Here is a 23,425-nt window from a genome sequence, read left to right as displayed (position 1 = left end):
CAGTTGGCTGTGCAGTGTTTCATAGAATACCTACTCCTGGTGTTTTCTCCTGAACATTAATACTCAAGTTCTTTCAGAGGGATCCAATGAAACTGTTGGCTTGTTTTGGAGATGAACATTTTCAGTGTTTTTCCTGTTAGTCTGAAGTGCTCTGTTATGGTGCATTGCAGTGCTGTTCTTTTCCCCTCACTAGGTCTTTGCCTGTATTTTTCATATTGATTTTAAAATCAAGATGGTTTTGCCTGCGCGTGGGGTTGAATGCTGCTTTAATTATGCACGCTTTCAGTAGTAATTCATGGCTGACTGCTTTCACCTATGACGGGTTTTGTCGAAAGCCCACAATCTCGTGTGTCCAACCCATAAAATTGTTTTTAATCCACAAGACTGAATGTTTGCTTTTCCTCAAGGACTCCAATTGAGGTTTATTGTTTTAAATGTTCCTCTTCGCCGGGTGCTGGCGGTATTGTTGATCATCAAAGCCAGCACATGCATGGGATTAAACTGAGCCCTGCTGATAGGTCTGATGCTCTCTTGGGTCATGTGACTGTATTGGTGTTGGGTGTGAAAATCAGCCTGCGGGTCATGTGACTATTGGTGTTGGGTGTGAAAATCAGCCTGCAGGTCATGTGACTGTATTGGTGTTGGGTGTGAAAGTCAGCCTGCAGGTCATGTGACTGTATTGGTGTTGGGTGTGAAAGTCAGCCAGGCCACAGTTCAGTCTCACTGCAGCTGGCTGACTTGCTTCTCGTCTGCAGTGTGGCTGAAGCAGGTGCCCTGTAACCTGAGGGCAGAGGAGGAATCCTCCGCTTCTTGCATTTAGATTTGGAGCTGAGGCTGCTGGCTAATGCTAAGGAAATTAGTCTTTTGGCAGTGTTACTTTCACTATTTTCTGCACTATGACAGCCTCTCATATAAGTCTGTTTTTCACACTGTAAGTCTGTTTTTTTCAACATACACCATGTTTAGAATGCTTCAGTATTACAGGATAGTCTGCTGAGTGAGAGCCGGGGTGTGGAGCTTGTTCCCCAGCCCTGTACCGCTGTGTAGAGGGGTGCCGGGGTGTGGATGCTGGGATGGTGGGTTGAGCTGAGCATGCTGGGATGGTGATTTGAGCTGAGCATGCTGGGATGGTGGTTTGAGCTGAGCATGCTGGGATGGTGGGTTGAGCTGAGCATGCTGGGATGGTGGGTTGAGCTGAGCGTGCTGGGATGGTGGGTTGAGCTGAGCGTGCTGGGATGGTGGGTTGAGCTGAGCGTGCTGGGATGGTGGGGTAAGCTGAGCGTGCTGGGATGGTGGGGTAAGCTGAGCGTGCTGGGATGGTGGGGTAAGCTGAGCGTGCTGGGATGGTGGGGTAAGCTGAGCGTGCTGGGATGGTGGGTTGAGCTGAGCATGCTGGGATGGTGGGTTGAGCTGAGCATGCTGGGATGGTGGATTGAGCTGAGCGTGCTGGGATGGTGGGGTAAGCTGAGCGTGCTGGGATGGTGGGGTAAGCTGAGCGTGCTGGGATGGTGGGGTAAGCTGAGCGTGCTGGGATGGTGGGTTGAGCTGAGCGTGCTGGGATGGTGGGTTGAGCTGAGCATGCTGGGATGGTGGATTGAGCTGAGCGTGCTGAGATGGTGGGGTAAGCTGAGCGTGCTGGGATGGTGGGGTAAGCTGAGCGTGCTGGGATGGTGGGTTGAGCTGAGCATGCTGGGATGGTGGGTTGAGCTGAGCGTGGTGGAGCTGGGATGGTGGGGTAAACTGAGCTTCAGAGGTGTTCATGTTGTGAGTGGAACTAGCAGTGTCAGACAAGAGTGAACTGAAAAAAGTGTGCTTCATGGCCTGTGAGGACAGTGCAGTGTGAAGATTGCTTTATGGCCTGTGAGGACAGTGCACTGAAGTGTGCTTTATGGCTTGTGAGGACAGTGCGGTGTGAAGTGTGCTTTATGGCTTGTGAGGACAGTACACTGTGAAGTGTGCTTTATGGCCTGTGAGGACAGTGCGGTGCTTTATGGCTTGTGAGGACAATGCGGTGTGAATTGTGCTTTATGGCCTGTGAGGACAGTAGTAGGCTATTAGCAGGTCATGTGTTCCTGGTATTATTATTATTTTATCTGAAGAAACGGACACTGCAGTGGTGCACGGATATTCACCAACACCTGGTTGCCATGGCGAGAGGCTGTGGAAATACCTTTGTTTCATTGGTTTTTTGGTGCTTGGAAAAAGGTAACCAAGACAGACAGGTCTGAAACGGACTCTTGCTAGGGGTGCCCCCTGGCACAAGCTTTGACACATTATTAGCTGATGCTCCGGACCTGGCGTTCGTTAAGCCTTCTGAAAGAGCCGTTGTTGTGGTGATTGGGCAGTTATTTGATTGGAATGTCGAGACTACAGCATGCGCCATCTCCTGTGAACCGCGTTTTGCTGACAAATAACATCCCATAATGAGCGGGTGACGGCTGCTAGGCGCTGTACACAGCCGTTCTGTCTGAGTGTGTGTAATAGGGTGTGTGGGGGGTACATTGTGTGAACAAACGTCTACCTATGTCTGATGTACAGAAATCCTGTTTATCAGCTTTGGGCAGAAGTTGTGCGCGTATGTCTGTGTAAGAATATGTGTGTGCGAGTGCGTGCGTGTGAGAGCACATTCATGCGAGCGTGTGTGCGCATGTCTGTGTAAGAGTGTGTGTGCATGTGAGTGTTTGTATGTGTGTGTGCATGTGAGTGTTTGTATGTGTGTGTGTGTTTGTGTGCGTGCGTTTGTTTGTGTTTGTTTTTGTGCCTGTGTACCTGCACCCTCTCCTAACCCCGCTCCGCGCTCCTCTCCCTGCAGGAGCACCATCTCCAGCGGGCCATCTCTGCGCAGCAGGTGTACGGGGAGAAGCGGGATAACATGGTCATCCCTGTCCCCGAGGCGGAGAGCAACATCGCCTACTACGAGTCTCTGTACCCTGGGGAGTTCCGCATGCCAAAGCAGCTCATTCACATACAGCGTGAGTCCATGAGCCGAACTGACTCTAACCCTGACCCTAACCCTAACCCATGCAGCGTGAGTCGCTGACCCTAACTAACCCTAACCCTGACCCAACCCTAACCCATGCAGCGTGAGTCGCTGACCCTATCTGACCCTAACCCTGACCCAACCCTAACCCATGCAGCGTGAGTCGCTGACCCTATCTGACCCTAACCCTGACCCAACCCTAACCCATGCAGCGTGAGTCCCTGACCCTATCTGACCCTAACCCTGACCCAACCCTAACCCATGCAGCGTGAGTCCCTGACCCTATCTGACCCTAACCCTAACCCAACCCTAACCCATGCAGCGTGAGTCCCTGACCCTATCTGACCCTAACCCTGACCCAACCCTAACCCATGCAGCGTGAGTCGCTGACCCTATCTGACCCTAACCCTAACCCTGACCCAACCCTAACCCATGCAGCGAGTCCCTGACCCTATCTGACCCTAACCCTGACCCAACCCTACTCTAACCCTAACTCTGAGCCAACCCTACTCTAACCCTAACCCAACCTTAACCCATGCAGCGTGAGTCCCTGACCCAACCCTAACCCATGCAGCCTGAGTCCCTGACCCAACCCTAACCCATGCAGCCTGAGTACCTGACCCAACCCTAACCCATGCAGCCTGAGTCCCTGACCCAACCCTAACCCATGCAGCGTGAGTCCCTGACCCAACCCTAACCCATGCAGCGTGAGTCCCTGACCCAACCCTGACCCATGCAGCCTGAGTCCCTGACCCAACCCTAACCCATGAAGCGTGAGTCCCTGACCCAACCCTAACCCATGCAGCCTGAGTCCCTGACCCAACCCTAACCCATGCAGCGTGAGTCCCTGACCCAACCCTGACCCATGCAGCCTGAGTCCCTGACCCAACCCTAACCCATGAAGCGTGAGTCCCTGACCCAACCCTAACCCATGCAGCTTGAGTCCCTGACCCAACCCTAACCCATGCAGCGTGAGTCCCTGACCCAACCCTGACCCATGCAGCCTGAGTCCCTGACCCAACCCTAACCCATGAAGCGTGAGTCCCTGACCCAACCCTGACCCAACCCTAACCCATGCAGCGTGAGTCCCTGACCCAACCCTGACCCAACCCTAACCCATGCAGCGTGAGTCCCTGACCCAACCCTAACCCATGCACAGGGCTTAAAGTTCTCCGGCACTGTGCTGGAATTCCAGCGAGGGGCTGTTTAAGATTCGAAAACAGATCATTTTAATTTCTATGGAAAATATTCTTGCATAATTTTTATAACTGTCGCGTAGCAAGAATATGGCTGTAAATGTATTTATGCAGCCATAAGGAACCCTATATTTTGTATTAATAAAGTGGACCTACTTCCTTCGTTTACCCTGTGGCTCAGCGAAGTGTCAGCTCAATAATGCACGTGACCGTGCTACTTTTATTCGTTTTGTTTTCATATCATCGTCGTAATCTTTTGGACTAATTTGGCAATCGTTTGACAACAGTAGTCCTATGCCGCATATGCTGTTTAGAGAACGGAGGAACGAGCGTTGAAAAGTTTGAAAGATGGGTGTATTGGATATTCTTTATGGCTTTGAAAGTTTTGCTTGGACTTGGATACAATTACCAGACTATGGTTTCCGATTGAGGAAAGGATGAGTAGATAATGCATTTTTCCGCCATTTGGACCTTTCAAGTTAACGTGAGAATTCACATTTAGAAACGATTAGATTTGGTGGTGTTGTCTTTCTGAAACGGGTCGCGATATGCGCCACTGCCATTATCCATCTGGCTTGTAGCCTACAGCTCGCTAGGCTTAGGCTGTGTTTTTAGCATCTTATACCACCAAAGTATCTCTAATATCTTCCATTTGTGTTTTGTTTGTGCTCGTATATTTTGTTCGTTTTGAGCATATAACAGTAGCCTAGGTATCCAATCACATTCAGTCGTCATCAACACTTCAAGTCATGCGCACAAGATGTAATGTCTTTTGGTGAAGAATGGAAACAAAATTTATTAAACCTGGTGAAAACACAACCGTTACCGTAAAAATAAATGGAGATGGGCTTGGATAGAGGAAACTGGTAGACAGTGCACTTTACCTTTTGTTTGTTTTGCACAATTTGTTATTGTTTGTTATTTGTATCAGTTGTGGTAAAAAAACATGTTAATTTTCAATTAATTCATTTCTTCATTTTGTGAACCCCCCTTCCCTCCATTATTTCTCCTAACCCCCGAACACATTTCAGGCACAGAAATTTTCCTTGCTTTAAGCCCTGCATACAGCATGAGACCCTGACCCAACCCTAACCCAAACAGCGTGAGTCCTTGACCCTGACTAACCCTAACCCTAACACATACAGTGTGAGTCCCTAACCCTGAACCTGACCCAACCCTAACACATACAGCGTGAGACCCTGACCCAACCCATACAGCGTGAGTCCCTGACCCTAACTAACCCTAACACATACAGCGTGAGCCCCTGACCCTAACTAGCCCATACAGCGTGATTTCCTGACCCTAACTAAGCCTAACCCTAACACATACAGTGTGAGTCCCTGACCTTAACTAACCCTAACACATACAGCATGAGACCCTGACCCAACCCTAACCCATACAGCGTGAGTCCCTGACCCTAACTAACCTTAACCCTAACACATAGTGTGAGTCCCTGACCCTAACTAACCCTAACCCTAACACATACAGCATGAGACCCTGACCCAACCCTAACCCATACAGCGTGAGTCCCTGACCCTAACTAACCCTAACCCTAACCCTAACACATACAGTGTGAGTCCCTGACCCTAACTAACCCTAACCCTAACACATACAGTGTGAGTCCCTGACCCTAACTAACCCTAACCCGAACACATAGTGTGAGTCCCTGACCCTAACTAACCCTAACCCTAACGCATACAGTGTGAGTCCCTAACCCTGAACCTGACCCAACTCTAACACATACAGCGTGATCCCTGACCCTAACTAACCCTAATCCTAACACATACAGCATGAGCAGGGGGGTGACATTCCCATGTCACCCCCCTGCTCACTGACCTCCACTGGCTGCCTGCTATGGCTCGCATCAAATTTAAGACTTTGGTGCTTGCATACCAGGTGGCTAAGGGGTCAGCACCAGGATACATCCAGAGGATCATCAGACCCTACACACCAGCCAAACCTCACCGTTCTGCCACCTCTGGACAATTGGCACCTCCCCCTCTTCGTGTCCGTACTTCCCGTTCGCGTCTGCTGTCTGTCCTGGCCCCTCGCTGATGGAATGACCTTCCCGTGGCGGTCAGAACAGCAGAAAATCTGTCTACCTTCAAGCGCAGACTAAAGACTCATCTCTTCAGGCTGCACCTCTCCCCACCCCTCCCTAGCCTCTAGTTTAGCTCTACTGTATGTACCTAGTTAGGCTAATGCGATCTCGTTAGTTTTGTACTTGGCAGGATTGTTTTGTTTATTTGCTGAACAGGTTACCCTACAGGGTTGGAGTCCTGATCTATGTGGTCACTTCTGGCACTACGATCTTTACCTCACTCTAGTGTGTTTTTCTGCACCTCTGCACTTGTTGTCCGTCGCTCTGGATAAGAGCGTCTGCTAAATGCCTGTAATGTAATGTCCCGACCCTAACCCTGACCCAACCCTAACACATACAGCGTGAGTTCCTGACCCTAACTAACCCTCTGCTCATGTTTTATAATGGAAGCCCAGAGGATGAAGGAAAGGCTTTCTGTGTGAGAGAAGCGTCTTTATTCCCGTCATTGTTGTGTTAATCTCAGATCACGGTGTGTTCAGTGGGGGAAAAGGCCATTGCTGGACAGGCTATGGACAGTTTAAAAGTGTACGAGCTGCCATTGTGGTTTTATTTGAAGAACTGTGTGTGTGTAAGAATATTATGGTTTTGTTGAAGAAATTTTATATAGCACTTGGGGGAAAATCCATCTTCATCAAATTAAATCGGTCCCCCTTTGGAGTGATCAGTATACCTTTTGATTTTGGGTGTTAATTATTGTACTATTTAGTTGGGCTGTTTTGCTTATGTGTGTACCTGAAAGTGAAGGACAGTACGTTCTCTTATGAACACGGGGAACAGCTACACTGACATTCATTTAAAGCAAAAACAGTTCTTACTGTGTGGAAGTGGTTTACCTTGCCTGAACCATACAGGTACTTCCTGACTCATAACATATTTAATTCCTGCTTTAATTTGATGGGCATTACGTGTGTGTTATCTATAGTGAAAATGGTTAGGCTGTGGAATGCCATTTATGATAACTACGCATTGAGGTAATGCAGTTTAATATTATGGATCTGGATGTTTAACCAGAAGCTGCAGGTTCATCCCTCTTATTCCCTTGTGCTGGGTGTTTGATCAGTGTGGACACTCAGGTTCTGTTGGTCCCCCCTCTCCTCTGGCTCTACAGGCTAGCTATATGCGTTCCTGTCTGTAGATTGGATTACATCTCCGGGAACGGTCTTGGACACATGCTCTTCAGATGGTATTCCACAAAGAAATTTTGCTAATGTCAAATGACATAAACCGTTATGGAAAATTGAATTAAATAATTAAGTGGAGAAGCATGTGTGCATTGGCGTGTGAGAGTGTGTGAGAGAGTGTGAGAGAGAAATGCAGAAACTGATAAGAGCCCTCTGATAATGCCCCTGACACTTCCTGTCCACTGGCTGTGGTTAAATGCCCAGCAAGGTGTGTAATGTTGGAAGTGTGCTCTGGTAGTTCCATAAGTGAAGAGGGAACGTCTGTGTTCTCTGTGCTGCAGCTTTCAGTCTGGATACAGAGCAGCCCGACTACGACCTGGACTCGGAGGATGAGGCCTTTCTCAGCAAGCTGAAGAAGAAGATGGAGATCACCCCACTGCAGTTTGAGGAGATGATCGACCGTTTGGAGAAGGGCAGTGGGCAACAGGTAGACCCCCGCACCGACACGCCTGTCTCTGTGCACACATGGGAATAAAAGTTACAATTAGAGTGGAGTTTCGGTATACTGTCTGTAATACTGTGTTGTTGCACCAGTTCCGACCTGTAATGTGGTGTGTTACTACCTCCACCCCATGGTAATGAGAACCTGAGCCCCTGCACAGGTGTGTCAGGGAATCTTTCTGTTGGTCAACCTGGTCAGAGGTGGTTTAGTGAACCTGGTCAGTGGTGGTTTAGTGAACCTGGTCACAGGTGGTTTAGTGAACCTGGTCAGAGGTGGTTTAGTGAACCTGGTCAGAAGTGGTTTAGTGAACCTGGTCAGTGGTGGTTTAGTGAACCTGGTCAGTGGTGGTTTAGTGAACCTGGTCAGTGGTGGTTTAGTGAACCTGGTCAGTGGTGGTTTAGTGAACCTGGTCAGTGGTGGTTTAGTGAACCTGGTCAGTGGTGGTTTAGTGAACCTGGTCAGTGGTGGTTTAGTGAACCTGGTCAGTGGTGGTTTAGTGTACCTGGTCTGAGAGAGTTTAGCGGACCCTAACCGGTCTCCTCCCTTCTCAGATGGTGACTCTGCCAGAGGCCAAGCTCCTCCTGAAGGAGGATGATGAGCTGATTCGGGAGGTGTTTGAGTACTGGACTCGCAAGAGGAGGAGCTCTAAGAGCGCCTCCCTCATCCCCACCGTCAAGCAGGAGAAGCGCGACGGCTCCAGCACCAGCGACCCGTACGTGGCCTTTCGCCGGAGGACCGAGAAGATGCAGACGCGCAAGGTAGCCTAGCGCATGTTTATAACGCCTTTTTACTCTCCAGTTTACTCAGACTACATGTATTTAGTCTGTTAATGGGTAACTAAATGGCGTGGGATTTGGCCCACAGAGCCGGCCTTGCTGCAGTCTTAACTCCACTGCTTTGTCTTCAGAACCGCAAGAACGACGAGGCGTCGTACGAGAAGATGCTGAAGCTTCGGAGGGACCTGAGCCGGGCCGTGACCATCCTGGAGATGATCAAGAGGAGAGAGAAGAGCAAGAGGGAGCTCCTGCACCTGACGCTGGAAATCATCGAGAAGCGGTGAGTGCCCGACAACCTTCTGGTCCCGTCCGCGCTGTCCTACAGAGGACACCGCTGGAAAAACAGTGCCACAAACAATGATTAGTCTGGGCTGAGCCTATTGTAGTTTGTGGTTTTGTGAAAAGGGACTCTTCCATCCCTTTCCTATGTGGGAGGATGTCAGACCTGTCCCAGAGGGCTGCTGGCTCAGCTTCCTGTCAGCTTGCAGCTCATTTAGGCCCTGGAAGTGCAGGGTGTCTTGTGGCCAGTCAGTGATGCGAATGAAGCACTTTAGTGCTACAACACACTGAAAATCAGCAAACCCTTCAGCCCTCTAGTGCCTGAGACCCTTGGGTCTGCGGTCCTGATCCTGTCTCCATCTGCGCTTCAGCTTGGTTTAGGAGCTCGAGTCTGAGTCTCATGCTAACTGCCTCTCAGTGCAGTGAATTATGGGAGAACCAGAATAAAGTGAGGAGGGATGAAGGATGTGCACAGAGATCGGCTGAAATGCAGTAAAATGTTCCTGCTATAAAATAAAATGAGACTCAAATGTGTTGCAGTCTAAATGCTGTAGATTGGGTTAGGGTTAGGCTTAATGGTGTAGGCTGGTGGGGCAGAGGTATAAATAAATATAAATTGTGCCAAACCCAGTCCACCCATAATAGACTGGAGACACATGCATGCCGTGCGTTTGAGGTGCCGCCCAGCCCTGGATGCGCTGATGGCACTTTGGTTACCATGGTGGTTTGGTTACCGTGGCATTTTGTTCTGTTCCAGGCACAACATGGCAGACTTTGGCGGTGAGATAATGGCAGAGGTTCTGGCCCAGCGGGCGCTGGTGAGACCACTCTACACCATACCCATCATTCCCCTGACCAGCAGCCAGTACCGCCACCAGGACCACATGGAGCTGAAGGACTACAAGCCCAAGGTACACCTGATTGGGTGGCCATGGTCTGTCTGTGCCCTGAGTTTCCTATGAGCTTTTATCAGTGTGCAGTTAGCACCTTAAGACAGTTTGCACCCCCTGCATTGATTCTCTGCTCCTGCTGTGTTGCAAAATGAAACCTAGTGTTCAGTTGATGGGACTGCAGATTAAATCTGACATTGTGACCTAGACTGTAGATCAGTGGAGCGGTCGTGGGCACCGCTGAAGCGGTTAGCGCTCACTCAATTTATGCTAGCTTATTTAGCGCGAGCTCGTTTAGCGCTCACTCATTTAGCGCCAGCATGTTTTACGCTTGATTGTTTAGCGCTAACTCATTTAGCACTCGCTTGTTTAGCGCTAACTCATTTAGCACTCGCTTGTTTAGCGCTAACTCATTTAGCACTCGCTTGTTTAGCGCTAACTCATTTAGCACTCGCTCGTTTTACGCTAGCTCATGTAGTGCCAGCTCGTTTTACGCTAACTCGTTTAGCACTCACACGCTCCTGAAACATGCTCGGTGTGCGTTTCAGCCGGAGAAGACCGAAGTTGTGAGGACAAAGAGGAAATATGAGAAGAAGCCCAAAGTCTTGCCTTTATCGGCCCCTCTGCAGTCGGGACCCTCCATTTTCAACCCCAAGGACCTGAACCAGTACGACTTCCCCAGCTCTGACGACGAGCCTCAGGTCAGTACCGCCCGGGGGGGGGCTCACTAGGATACAGCGCATGGTTCAGGAGGAAGCCACGCCCAAATCTGAGCCCTGCCTGACCCCCCCTCCCTCACTCTCCTCTCCTCTCCTCTCCTCCTGTTCAGATGCTTTCGGGATCCTCTGATGCAGAGGAGGAGAACGATCCGGACGGGCCTTTCGCGTTCCGTAGGAAGGCTGGCTGTCAGTATTACACTGTGAGTACCCTCCTGAAATCACACAACCATTACAGGCATTTAGCAGACGCTCTTATCCAGAGCGACTTACACAACTTTTACATAGCATTTTTACATTGTATCCATTTATACAGCTGGATATATACTGAAGCAATTTCAGTTAAGTACCTTGCTCAAGGGTACAACGGCAGCGTCCTACCCGGGAATCGAACCTGCGACCTTTCGGTTACAAGCCCAGTTCCTTACCCACTGTGCTACACTCCGTCACAACCCCAGGAACAGGGAGTGCAATGAACGTATTTCAACTGATATTTTCTAAATAATGATGCAAAGGAAGTACTATATTCTGCAGCTTTTGAATAAATGATTAAATGAAATAAATGAAAAAATTGTTATACTGCCCCCAGCTGCAGGACTTCGGTATTGGCCATGTGGACACCTTGTGTCTCATCAAAGCCATGAGTTTAGCAGGCTAATGAAATGCTCTATCAGTGGAGAGTAGTGACATGGTGACATCACCAAGTTTCAATGAGATGGTATGGCATAGAGAAGGTTCATTAGAGAAGGGGCATGCCCAGTCTCTTCTCCTGCTCTCCTGTAGAGAAATGCTTCACGTCACGTCCAAAGGAAATATCTTCCCATGTATGCATTTTGAAAAGGTAAGTCTGTGTTTTCTTTAGGGCTTAATAAACACTTAGGACGTAAAAAGAAAAGATCACGCAGGGTCTGGAGATGTCCAGAGCAGGTCACCGACGCTCCTGTTCTCTTCCACCCCCCCCCCCCCCCCCCACCCCCCCCCCAGTCTCGGTTGGACCAAAGTGGCGATTGGCCATGGTGCAGTCCGGCAGACGGTGGACCTGGAGACACACGCTACAGATACTGCCTCACCACCCTGACCGTCCCCCGCCGCTGCGTGGGGTTGGCACGCCGACGCCTGGGCAGAGGCGGCAGGTGAGTGTGAGAGTCCAAAACCATTACAGACAGGGAAATACAAGGACAGACAGACAGACCGGGAGAGAGTCAGTTACAGACAGGGAAATACGAGGACAGACGGACAGACCAAGAGAGAGTCAGTTACAGACGGGGAAATACGAGGACGGACAGACAGACCGAGAGAGAGTCAGTTACAGACGGGGAAATACGAGGACAGACAGACCAAGAGAGAGTCCGTTACAGACGGGGAAATACGAGGACAGACAGAGAGTCAGTTACAGACGGGGAAATACGAGGACATACCAACCAAGAGAGGGAAAGGGACTGTTATTGACTGACAGAATTGAGCACAATGAGAAAGTTGTTAACTCCAGAGACAGGGCAACTTTCTGGAGCCTAACTCCAGACACAGGGCAACTTTCTGCAGACTAACTCCAGAGACAGGGCAACTTTCTGCAGACTAACTCCAGAGACAGGGGAACTTTCTGCAGACTAACTCCAGAGACAGGGGAACTTTCTGCAGCCTAACTCCAGAGACAGGGGAACTTTCTGCAGCCTAACTCCAGAGACAGGGCATCTTTCTGCAGCCTAACTCCAGAGACAGGGCAACTTTCTGCAGCCGAACTCCAGAGACAGGGCAACTTTCTGCAGCCTAACTCCAAAGACAGGGGAACTTTCTGCAGCCTAACTCCAGACACAGGGCAACTTTCTGCAGACTAACTCCAGACACAGGGCAACTTTCTGCAGACTAACTCCAGAGACAGGGCAACTTTCTGCAGCCTAACTCCAGAGACAGGGCAACTTTCTGCAGCCTAACTCCAGAGACAGGGCAACTTTCTGCAGCCTAACTCCAGAGACAGGGCAACTTTCTGCAGCCTAACTCCAGAGACAGGGGAACTTTCTGCAGCCTAACTCCAAAGGGATCACAGAGCTTCTCCACCCTAGCTCCCCAGTGGTGGAACGAACTCCCCGTCCCTCTCCGAACCTCCCCCTCACTATCCATCTTCCGCCGTGGCCTGAAGACTCATCTCTTCAGACTATACCTAGAATAACCACCACCATGCTGTGTATATATATTTAAAAAAAAAAAAAAAAAAATACCCTTTTTTCCTTGTCACTTGTTACATGTTGCCCCATCCCTGCACTTCTTGGTAAATTGTATTTGTCCTAATACTCTAGCTTAATCTTCTGCCTAGTTTGGCTTTGCAGATGTTAGACCAGGATAGTGTTCATTGTTCTCAGCTAGAAATAGCTGTACAAAATAAGTAATTGTACCTTACTGAACCCGTGTTCAGCAGTTGTCTACGATCATGAAAATGCACTTCTTGTACGTCGCTTTGGATAAAAGCGTCTGCCAAATGAATGTAATGTAATGTAATGTAATGAGACAGGGGAACTTTCTGCAGCCTAACTCTAGAGACAGGGCAACTTTCTGCAGCCTAACTCCAGACACAGGGCAACTTTCTGCAGACTAACTCCAGACACAGGGCAACTTTCTGCAGACTAACTCCAGAGACAGGGCAACTTTCTGCAGCCTAACTCCAGAGACAGGGCAACTTTCTGCAGCCTAACTCCAGAGACAGGGGAACTTTCTGCAGCCTAACTCCAGAGACAGGGGAACTTTCTGCAGCCTAACTCCAGAGACAGGGCAACTTTCTGCAGCCTAACTCCAGAGACAGGGGAACTCCTGTCCTGTGCGCTAACCCACTGTACTCTCCTGCAGGGTTTTGCTGGACAGAGCACGCTCGGACTTTGACCACGTATTTCATGGGCTGGATCCGGAAATGCTGGCCTCCCCCCCACGCTCGCCAGCGCACAGGCTGGCCAGTACCTCAGACACACAGCAGACCTCGGACAGAACAGCCTCTCTAGACCTCAGCCAGATACTGTTGAACATTAAAGCGTGTCGATGGAGACACTTCAGGCCCCGGACACTACCACTACACGGCTCGGCCTGCGGGGGCGCCACCTCCAGGAAACTGTGCCGGGGGTCCACCCGGCCGTGCTCCGCACAACCCGGGACCCAGTCCAGCGGTAGCTCTTCTCAAACCCGCGCCACCCCCACGCCCGTCGCTGGTGAGTTGTGGAAGTGTTTGGGTATGCATTGGCATTTGCCCTTTCAAGGCATTTGTTTGTGAAAGGGGTTTTTTTCTGGTAGCCTTCTTAAAAGGCTGGTAAAGAAATGACAGATTTATAATGGCAGGGGGTGTGTGCAGATTGTAATTGGAAAAGGTCTCCAAGCATGAAATTTGGCCTTACTGTGTTTCTTGCGTTTAATTTGACTTCCAGAGAAATTGGGGTTTTGTTAAAGGCTGGTGTTTTAAAGTCTGTTAAGGATTTTTTAAATTCCATGTATGAGTCATTGCCATTTTAATGGCTGTTTTGGGCTGTTTTGCATTCATGTGTGATTTTCCAGGCTAGAAGAATCATTTTAAAAAATGATTTGTTTTTTTCTCCAATTGATAAGGTCCTGGTTGGGTCGGGTTGAGAAGATGTGGGGGGATGCCCTGCACGGGCACATTGTGTGTGTTTTATTTTGTTATTTCTTGTAGTTCTTTAAAGGCATACTATGCAGGATTTTATTAGCCTGTGTTAACAATCAAATAAATCTCCTCCTCAGTCTTCAACTTCGCCTTCTCACCCGCCCGGGTAGCATTAGAACCAGTGCAGCCATTAAGATGTGGACTTTCTTTTATGCTTTGCACCATTGTCTGATAGCATAACCCAAAGCTTCAGCTTTAGCTCGCAGATGACCGGACATTCTCCTTGAGAATTTTCTGGTGCAGAGCAGAATTCATGGGTCCTTCAATAATGGCCAGTCTGAGCCAGAAAAGCATCCCCACACCTTCACACTACCACCACCATGTTTAACTGTTGGTATGATGTTCTTATTGGGAAATGCTGTATTTGCTTTATGCCAGACATAATGGGACCTGTGTCATCTACAAAGGTCCACTTTCGACTCATCTGTCTATAGAACATTATCCCAAAAGGATGGTTAGCAGTGGATTCTACCCTGCAACACTCCTGTTAATCCCAGTTTTGCCCAGGCTGTTTCTTATAGTGCAGTCATGAACCTTACCCAGGGTTTTCCCTAGGTTTTCAGAGGGCTTAGGCGCTCTCAACTGCATTTTGGAACAGTGTTTTTTTTTTTTTATATGAAAAATGCTTTTTGACCAGCGGGTGTCATCAGAAAAAGACGTTACGTGTGAACACAGCCTAACTTTGTTTAGCTACCAAGCCATGTTAGATACTAACGTTAGTTCAGTCGAGGTATCTTTATGTAACGTCAACTAACTAGCTTCGCTGGCTAACGTAACTTAATTCAGTACATGGATATCTATGTAAGTTAGCTAGGTTAGCAATTTCTTTAGTTGTAAAATAGGCTAAATTAGTTATCTTCTCTCTATTTGCTATCGCAGTTGTTAACATCCACAAGAAATACTCCCTAACAAAAAATGTTTATACTTCATTTATTTTTTGTTGAGGTTTATCGATGGCTTGCAACTTGCTTATCCGAGTCGATAGTTGCAACTACCACCCCGAGTTGACGGTACATTGAAATATCCAGTCAGCTGTTTGATTAGCTTGGCGATGAGCATCTGTCACACACACAAACGTTTGTCCAAACACTTATTGTTGATTGGCAGTTCATTCCTGTTGCCAGCTTATCTTTCCGTTTGAGATTAAGCCATCTCTCCATTTTTTTTTTTTTTTTTTTTTTTTTTTTTTTGTCAGCGCATAGAACTCTCTCACCGTTGTTTTTACATTCATTCTGATATGTCGCCTGAATGCCTTTTTGCGTTCATTCGTTTTAAGGCGCTCTGCAAAAACACTTAGGCGCTGCGCCTAAACCTTTCTATGGTAGGGAAAACCCTGTTACCTGAGACTAGAGGCCTGCAGTTCTTTAGATGTTCTTCTGGGATCTGTCACTGTGCCCAAATTTTGGAAAGCCGGTCCTTCCTGGAAAGATTCACTACTGTTCAAAGCGTTCTCCACTTGCAGATAATGCTTCTCACTGTGGTTTGGTAGAGTCTCAGAGCCTTAGAAATAGCTTGTAACCCTTTCTAGACACTACATGGCAAAAAGTATGTGGACAAATGACATCCAACAATCTTTTCCAAAATTCTATGCATTAATATGCAGTTGGTCCACCCTTTGCTTCTGTAACAACCTCCAATCTTCTGGCAAGGCTTGATTAATCTGAAAGGTGATGGATGGGGTTGAGGTCAGGGCTCTGTGCAGGCCGGTCAAGTTCTTCCACTCTGTTCTCAACAAAACCATTTCTATATGGAACTCGCTGTGTGCCCAGGGGGATTGTCATGCTGAAACAGCATCCCCAAACTGTTGGGAAGCACAGAATCATCTAGAATGTGATTGTATGGTGTAAGATTTGTCTTTACTGGAACTGGAGGGTTAGGGTTTGGGTTAGCCCCAGACTTAGGGGTGTCCAGATACTTTTGGTCATATAGTGTATTTCCTCTTTGAATCTCCACTGCTGTAACGCATCGATGAGACTCCGATGAGACACACTTTTCTATGTACTTGTTTATTGGTAATCCGCTGAAACGGGAGTTCCTAGAGCAGGCATTTATTTGGCAATGAATTTAAATTCATTGCCAAATAAATAATTTAAAAAAATGTAATTGTGACCAGCAGTGTGTTGCATTGGTGAACACTGCAGTATTGCACAAGCATGTGTATTAAGTTTGTTCGTTTTCTTCATTTTATCTGTTGGTTTTAAATGGCCACCTGACACATTTGCCCTCAGGTGACGTTAAGCAGTGGTTAAGCAAGATCCACTAAATGCTCAGGTTGGTTAATGCTGCGGTTACTATGCCTGGTTTTTGGTGCAGCACTAGTCCTGCAGACCCGCCTGGTGAGATAGAGAGATTGTGTCTAGTCATGTCACCAGACGTGGCCTGCGTCTTGTGTTCTTGCTGCAGTGTTCACGGCCGAGCAGTACCAGGAGCATCAGGAGCATCTGGCTCTTATGCAGAAACAGCAGCAGGAGCTGAGTCAACTTCAGCAGGCCAGCGGAGTTTCTCCAGCCACCAGTGGCCAGGTGAGCATGCCACAGTAACTCTGCTGTCCCACGTCTTCCAAACCGCTCCGAATTTCCTGCTCCTCGTCTTCCAAACCACTCCTTGTTCCCTGCTCCTCGTCTTCCAAACAGCTCAGTTCCCTGCTGATTAGACTTGGGACAGTTTACTTTAACATCAGTGCCACATCCTAGGTTACTTATGCTAATGTCAAACTATGGAACTACTAGAGATGCATACAGTACTGCTTGCAATGCTAACATTACAATAACTATCACAAAATTAATTGCCCTCCCCCCCTCAGGGTTTGATATTAATCGCCCCTCCTCCCCTTCCCCCTCAGGTGGTAATATTAATCACCCCTCCTCCCCTTCCCCCTCAGGGTTTGATATTAATCACCCCTCCTCCCCTTCCCCCTCAGGGGGTGATATTAATGGCCCCCCTCCGTCCTTCCTCAGTGTTTGGTGTCGCAGACTCTGGACTCGGCCAGCGCGCAGTATGCGGCCTCTGCTTTGATCTCAGCTGAGCAGCTGATGCTGTTGAAGGCCAAGGAGGAACCTACACTGGGGTCTGGAGTCAACGGCGTCCTGCAGGCTTCAGGTGAGCCCGCCCCTGTTCCGCTGCTCCTGTCCTGTAGGCCTCAGGTGAGCCCGAGCCCAACCCCGCCCCATGGCTCCTGTCCTAGAGTCACTGGTGCATCATACCAGGCTAGGGAGATGTGTGTTCTGCCCTTAAACCAGCAACGGTATCTTTAGAACGCTACTTGCCAGCTAAATTATGTGAAGTGACAGAAGCTGGAGGTCTCTGCCCCGTAGAGCCCCTGCCCCGTGGGGTTCCTGCCCCGTAGAGCCCCTGCCCCGTAGAGCCCCTGCCCCGTGGGGTTCCTGCCCCGTAGAGCCCCTGCCCCGTGGGGTTCCTGCCCCGTAGAGTCCCTGCCCCGTGGGGCCCCTGCCCCGTAGAGCCCCTGCCCCGTGGGGTTCCTGCCCCGTAGAGTTCCTGCCCCGTAGAGCCCCTGCCTTGTAGAGTCCCTGCCCCGTGGGGCCCCTGCCCCGTAGAGCCCCTGCCCCGTGGGGTTCCTGCCCCGTAGAGCCCCTGCCCCGTGGGGTTCCTGCCTCGTAGAGTCCCTGCCCCGTGGGGCCCATAACTCATAGATTCTCGGCCCTGTAGGGTCCCAGCCCTAAAGGTTGTGATTTTTGTTTCCCCCTCACAGGAGTATACAAGGGCTTACACCTCACGAGTGCCCCGCCTGTCACACTCGCCCCCCCTAGCCAGTCTCACGCCACCACCGCCACAGGTCCTACCTTCTTCCATCCCTCCAACAACGGCAACAGCACCACCCCCGCCCAGCCGCCAAGTCACCACGGAAACGCCACCAACGCCATCGCCAACCCCACTGCTACGACTGCCGCCGCTCCCTCTTCTCAGGTCGTGATAGGGAGCAACATCCGTCTGAGTGTGCCCTCACCAGGAGGGGGCGCCACCGCGGTCAGCTCCATCGCCACGCTCAGCGCTCGCCACATGCCCCGCGCGCTCAACGCCGTCCCTTCGTCTGCCTTAAAGCTGGCCGCCGCCGCTGCCAACCGCCAGATCCCCAAGGTCTCCGCCACGCCCGCCATGGACCTGGGGCCCAGGTGGGTGGGCCGCGCACGATCCGCCAATGCTCCAGGCCGGCTGAGTGGGGAAATACAGTAAGCTTTTAATAGGCTATTAAGTAAGACCCACACTAGTGGTTAATGCAGTGTGATATATGTGACAGGAGCCAGAAAACCAGGCTTAAGTGCAGGGAAGATGATTTTGAGTTTTTTATAGCATATGCAAGCTGAGAAACAGAGCTTCAAATAGATGTATCATACATGGAGATTGGACAATTACTGAGGAAGTAATTTTTTGAAGTTAGACATTTATGCTGAATGGGCTGCCAGAAAACCAGAGATTTTCACTTCCAAAGATTGACAAGCGATTCCCACATTTTTGTGACTTATTTCCTTAGCAACCATGTGCTTAAATAGATACCAGTTACACCAAATTACACAATGCATTGTGGTGGTATATTCTACCTATTTGATGTAGAATGCATGGGATACGAATATTTAAACTGCTTAGAAATCAACTTTAATGTAGGTTCAAAACAGACGTTGGGATCCTCACTGCCTCTTGTTCACACCCACTCACTTAGAATTAATTTATGCAGCCGTAGTCACACCCCTGCCTTGATGCCTTTGACAAGCTGTCAATAGCTGCTGTCCTACTACTTTACATCATTCTGAAAGTAATTATGCTACCACAAACTACTGGGAAATGTAGCTACTTGAGCTTAAATGGATACCAATAGAAAAAATAGATCCTTCTTGTGTCATACCATACAATGAACACCAATTTTGGTCATTTTTGTAATTACATTATTTAAGAAAACTGCATGAAACCATAATTCAATCAAATTCATCTCCCTGGCTCTGTTTTGCTTTTTAAAATGGTGCGGTCATGCACTGTACAGCGTTTTTCCAACACCCCCTGAAACCGGGTTTGAATGCCAGCCAGATTTATGATAGGTTTGCCGTCACTTGTTACCATGCCAATATATCAAGCTTTTTATCCCGGTTAGCTAGCTAACTAACTACTGAATTATACTAAAAACAGCGGTTACTATAAACGCAGTCGTTAACAAAGGTACAGAAGAAAATGCGTCCCGTAGCCATGAGTTAAATACAGAACGCCTGTTCTACCGTCCAAATAAGAGACAATTCAGTATTTTGCGCGATGGTTGGCAACCCTAAATGAAGCCAGTAACCAGAACCGTGATTCTTCATTGCTATTAATTGCGAAATCGGACACTGAAAAAGGGAGGGGACGTAACACCAATTCAAAATCGAAAGAATAATGTTGCTGTTTTAACTGCATTAGAATGCTGGATTTTGTAGCGCATTGATTTTAGAACTGTTAAAAGTTCTAAAATCAATTCGTTCTTGTCACTGGCACTATCTAAATTCAGCTGGTTAATTTGGCAGAGAGCATTCGCCACATTACCAACGTTGTCACACATGATAGGATCTCCCGCGGCACGTAATCACTCGTAAAAAAGTAGACCAGATTGTAAACAACACGAGGTATTTCCTGACTACTTACGCAGGAATGTCATGCGGAATGGTCATTAATATGGATGTCCCGCCCATTGTCCTGCCCCCTCGCAACAAGCAGTCAGAGCGAGAGATAGAGAGAAAGAGAGTGTAATTATTTAACTTTTTCTCATGTTTACCGATCAAATACAAGTTTGATATTATTAATTATTAGAAAGTATACATGTTTAAGAATTCATTTCTGCAAAAAACAGAAAAAAAGTGTTTTCAATTAAAACGCGATTTTCTGGAGAATCACCTTATGTGACTTAAGCCTGGGTTCAGTGGCTCCTGTCACATATATACACACACACACACACACTCACTCACACTCACACACACACACACACAGACACACTCACACTCACTCACGCACGCACACACTCACTCACACTCACACACGCACACACTCACTCACACACACTCTCACACACACACACACACACTCTCTCACACATACACACGCGCACGCGCACGCACGCACTCACACTCACACATGCACGCACACTCACACACATGCACGCACACTCGCGCGCACGCACGCACACACACACACACACATAGACACACACACACACACACACACACGGGTGACAAATTAAAGGAAAAACCTGAATAAGTGAGTGGAGAAACATAACGAATGCAGATGCTTCCATACAGGTGTATTGCATGATACATGCTCTCTGGCGTGTATAAAAATGCTGAGCAGGCCCAGTTAACAAGAGGAAAAGATTACATTACATGTATTTAGCATGTACGCTCGAATTCAGAGTGACTTAAACAACTTATTATACAGGATTTGCATTGCATCCATTTATACTGCTGGATTTATACTGAAGTAATGCAGGTGAAGTACCTTGCTCAAGGGTACAACAGCAGTGTCCAACCTGGGAATTGAACCTATGACCTTCGGGTCACAAGACCAGGTCCTTACCCATTATACTACACTGCTACCCACAAAAAATCTAAGTGACTTTGAAAGAGGGTTCATTATTGGGGCACAAAGGCACAAAGACTGCTCAACTGGCTAGTGTCTAAATTGAAGTTGTTCTGGTGGCTCGTCATGGTCCAACTCCTTACTAAGACACTGTTGGTTTTTCCTTTGTCACCCGTCTATGTGTATGTGTTTATATTTATATAAATATTTGTTTATGCACACACAGAAATAAGCGGATTTTCATGCCGTACTGACACGGTTAGGTGTGTCTGACACGCTGCTGTGTGTTTTCTGTCATCCCACAGGGAAAACCACGACAAAGAGAAGCCAGCACTCAACAGTATAGTGGACACCACAGTGGCCATGGAGGTCACGTAGGGGCGGGCCCGGGGGGCGGGGCTGGGGGCGGGGCCTGGGTGCTATGCGTCGAAGCATTGTGAATGCAACGCGACGGCGGAATGCAGCACGATCTGTTTCCATGGCAACTTTGTTGGGACTTAATTGCAATGCTCATCTCTCATGCTTTTCTCTTTCATTTCTTTGTTACTGTTAATAAGAGGTATCAAAACATCTGTAAATTATAAATATGGCTTATATGTACAGTACTGCATATTTGTAATGACCCCTCCCTCCCCCACTCCCCATACCCTTGTATATACGTTACTTGAATACAAAACTGTTCATTGTGATGTTTTGCACTTGGGGGAAAAAATGAAATTTGCAACGAGAGAGAGGTGTGTGCGTGTGAGAGAGAGATGTGTGAGGTGTGTGCGTGAGAGAGAGAGAGATGTGTGAGAGAGGTGTGCGTGTGAGAGAGAGAGATGCGAGAGTTGTATAGCAAAGAACTGTCATCACTTGGTGCATGATGCAGAACCTGCTGTTTTAACTATTTATTGTGCTGTGTTTACAAGTTTTTTTTGTTTTTTGTTTTTTTTCTCCTGTTTTTTTTTCTTTTTGTACACTGTACCTTCATTGATTCCCGTGCTGTAGTTAAGTGTTAGGTAGCTATGGATTCCTCAGTAATTTGTATATTACGAGCATAACTAGGTTCCCTCATTTGGACCCTGGCGTGTTCAGTCTATCGTGGAAATAATGATGACACACATACAGAATTAGGGGGGTGGGTGGGTGGGGGGGGATCACTTTTCCAGGGCTCCCTCCATGGACTCTGTCCCAATACAAGTAACAAACCTGGGATGAAGTCTCTTCCCAGAAGCCACTGGGGCTTCTGAATTAAGCACTATCTGTTTTAATTGCTGCTTTTATATGATTTTGGTCTCTGGTTCTCAGTCCCCAATCTTTTTGTTCTGTTTTTGTTTTTTTTAATCCCCCTTTTCCCTTTCTTTTTGTAAGACATTTAAAAAGATATTTTTTTACCTCTTCCTCGTGATGATTGTATGCTCCTTGTGTTGAAAGACTTCATTCTTTTGTTACTTGTTAAGGATATAAGGGAGGCAGGCAAATGCAGTAATTCCTGTACGTGTATCATCAGTCAAGTTTCTAGATAAAAGGATAAAGAAAACAGCCTGACTTTTTTTCCCTTTTTTTTGTTTTTTTTTTCTCCCCCTTTTTGAAATTGTGCAGAAGGCTGCAAGGCCGGGGGTGCCTTCCTTTGGAAATATTCTGCTCTCTTCTGTGAAGAGTTCGGTACCAGACAGGGCTAATGCTAGTTTTCTGTTGGTACCACAATTTGAATGCCCAGTCCATTGGCATGATTCAATCCTGGAGGTTCTCTAGTCCCGCCTGGAAGATGAAAATGTGGCAGAACTCTCTCTAATAAAAAAATAAACCCAGGGCATTGTATGTTCACCAGCACACGTCTCGTATTATTTCCTTTTCTTCAGCTCGGAATGCTTCCCATTTCATCAGTTTAACTGCCATTAAACCTGTCCACAGACATTCAGGCATTTTGAGGGGTTTCAATTTTGCTTGTGTGGAGGATCTCAGACTGTTGGGGCTCACTGGTTGTACAAGGGCTTGAAAATGGAAGTTTCCTGCAGCAGACCAGGTGAAATATTTCTGTCATGTTTGCTAAAGACAACAGGCAGAAATTTCCTTTAATTGTCCTTAAAATCCATATTAATGATCTAAGGTGTTGCACTATTGCCTCAATGCTGTGCCCATGTCTGAGTGATTTAGCATTTAGCATCACAGAATGGGGGCTGGAGAGATTAGGATACTCTTACATGAATTCCAAAACCTCTTTCTGCACCACAAAAAATAAATGTAAGTGCATGAATGCACCCATGATCCTCCTGTTCCACAGACTTGTTTCATGTTGGAAATGAGGCCTAGTGAAGCCTTTGTAGTAATCAAAAAAGACCAGGCATCTGCCCTGAGTAATCAAATCTACAGTCCAGAATGGGCCTCTGCTCAGAGTAATCAAATCTACAGTCATACACAAATGATGAATGCCATTTATACAGTAAGCTATCATTTCAAGTTCCAGAAGTGTAGTTAACCCAGCAATTTTTACAGCTCATAGTGCTGTAAGGTTATGAACAGCCTGGTCAGGCTCATAGTGCTGTAAGGTTATGAGCAGCCTGGTCAGGCTCATAGTGCTGTAAGGTTATGAGCAGCCTGATCAGACTCATAGTGCTGTAAGGTTATGAGCAGCCTGGTCAGGCTCATAGTGCTGTAAGGTTATGAGCAGCCTG

The 23,425-nt window shown here is 47.9% G+C and overlaps 1 protein-coding gene across 4 annotated transcripts in view; it reads left to right on the top strand.

The window, feature by feature from the left end:
• The window catches only part of LOC118234008 (enhancer of polycomb homolog 1-like), a 40,276-nt gene extending 17,693 nt beyond the window's left edge, over nucleotides 1-22,583 (top strand). For 3 of the 4 annotated variants that reach the window (XM_035430254.1, XM_035430255.1, XM_035430252.1), the window contains 13 exons: nucleotides 2,813-2,972; nucleotides 7,740-7,885; nucleotides 8,452-8,658; nucleotides 8,808-8,956; nucleotides 9,713-9,866; nucleotides 10,394-10,546; nucleotides 10,675-10,764; nucleotides 11,546-11,694; nucleotides 13,400-13,752; nucleotides 16,623-16,741; nucleotides 17,177-17,318; nucleotides 17,929-18,406; nucleotides 21,074-22,583. In XM_035430254.1, the coding sequence (XP_035286145.1) occupies nucleotides 2,873-2,972; nucleotides 7,740-7,885; nucleotides 8,452-8,658; nucleotides 8,808-8,956; nucleotides 9,713-9,866; nucleotides 10,394-10,546; nucleotides 10,675-10,764; nucleotides 11,546-11,694; nucleotides 13,400-13,752; nucleotides 16,623-16,741; nucleotides 17,177-17,318; nucleotides 17,929-18,406; nucleotides 21,074-21,146 (2,313 nt within the window). In that variant the 5' untranslated portion in view covers nucleotides 2,813-2,872 and the 3' untranslated portion in view covers nucleotides 21,147-22,583. The remainder of the gene's footprint in view (nucleotides 1-2,812; nucleotides 2,973-7,739; nucleotides 7,886-8,451; nucleotides 8,659-8,807; nucleotides 8,957-9,712; nucleotides 9,867-10,393; nucleotides 10,547-10,674; nucleotides 10,765-11,545; nucleotides 11,695-13,399; nucleotides 13,753-16,622; nucleotides 16,742-17,176; nucleotides 17,319-17,928; nucleotides 18,407-21,073) is intronic. The other variant, XM_035430253.1, reaches the window with a different exon arrangement.
• The last annotated feature ends 842 nt before the right edge of the window (nucleotides 22,584-23,425 follow it).

This window comes from Anguilla anguilla, chromosome 8 (assembly GCF_013347855.1).
Source record: "Anguilla anguilla isolate fAngAng1 chromosome 8, fAngAng1.pri, whole genome shotgun sequence".
NCBI classification, from domain to species: domain Eukaryota; kingdom Metazoa; phylum Chordata; class Actinopteri; order Anguilliformes; family Anguillidae; genus Anguilla; species Anguilla anguilla.
The sequence above is the reverse complement of the archived record's forward strand: the minus strand, read 5'-3'. Positions and strand labels throughout refer to the sequence as shown.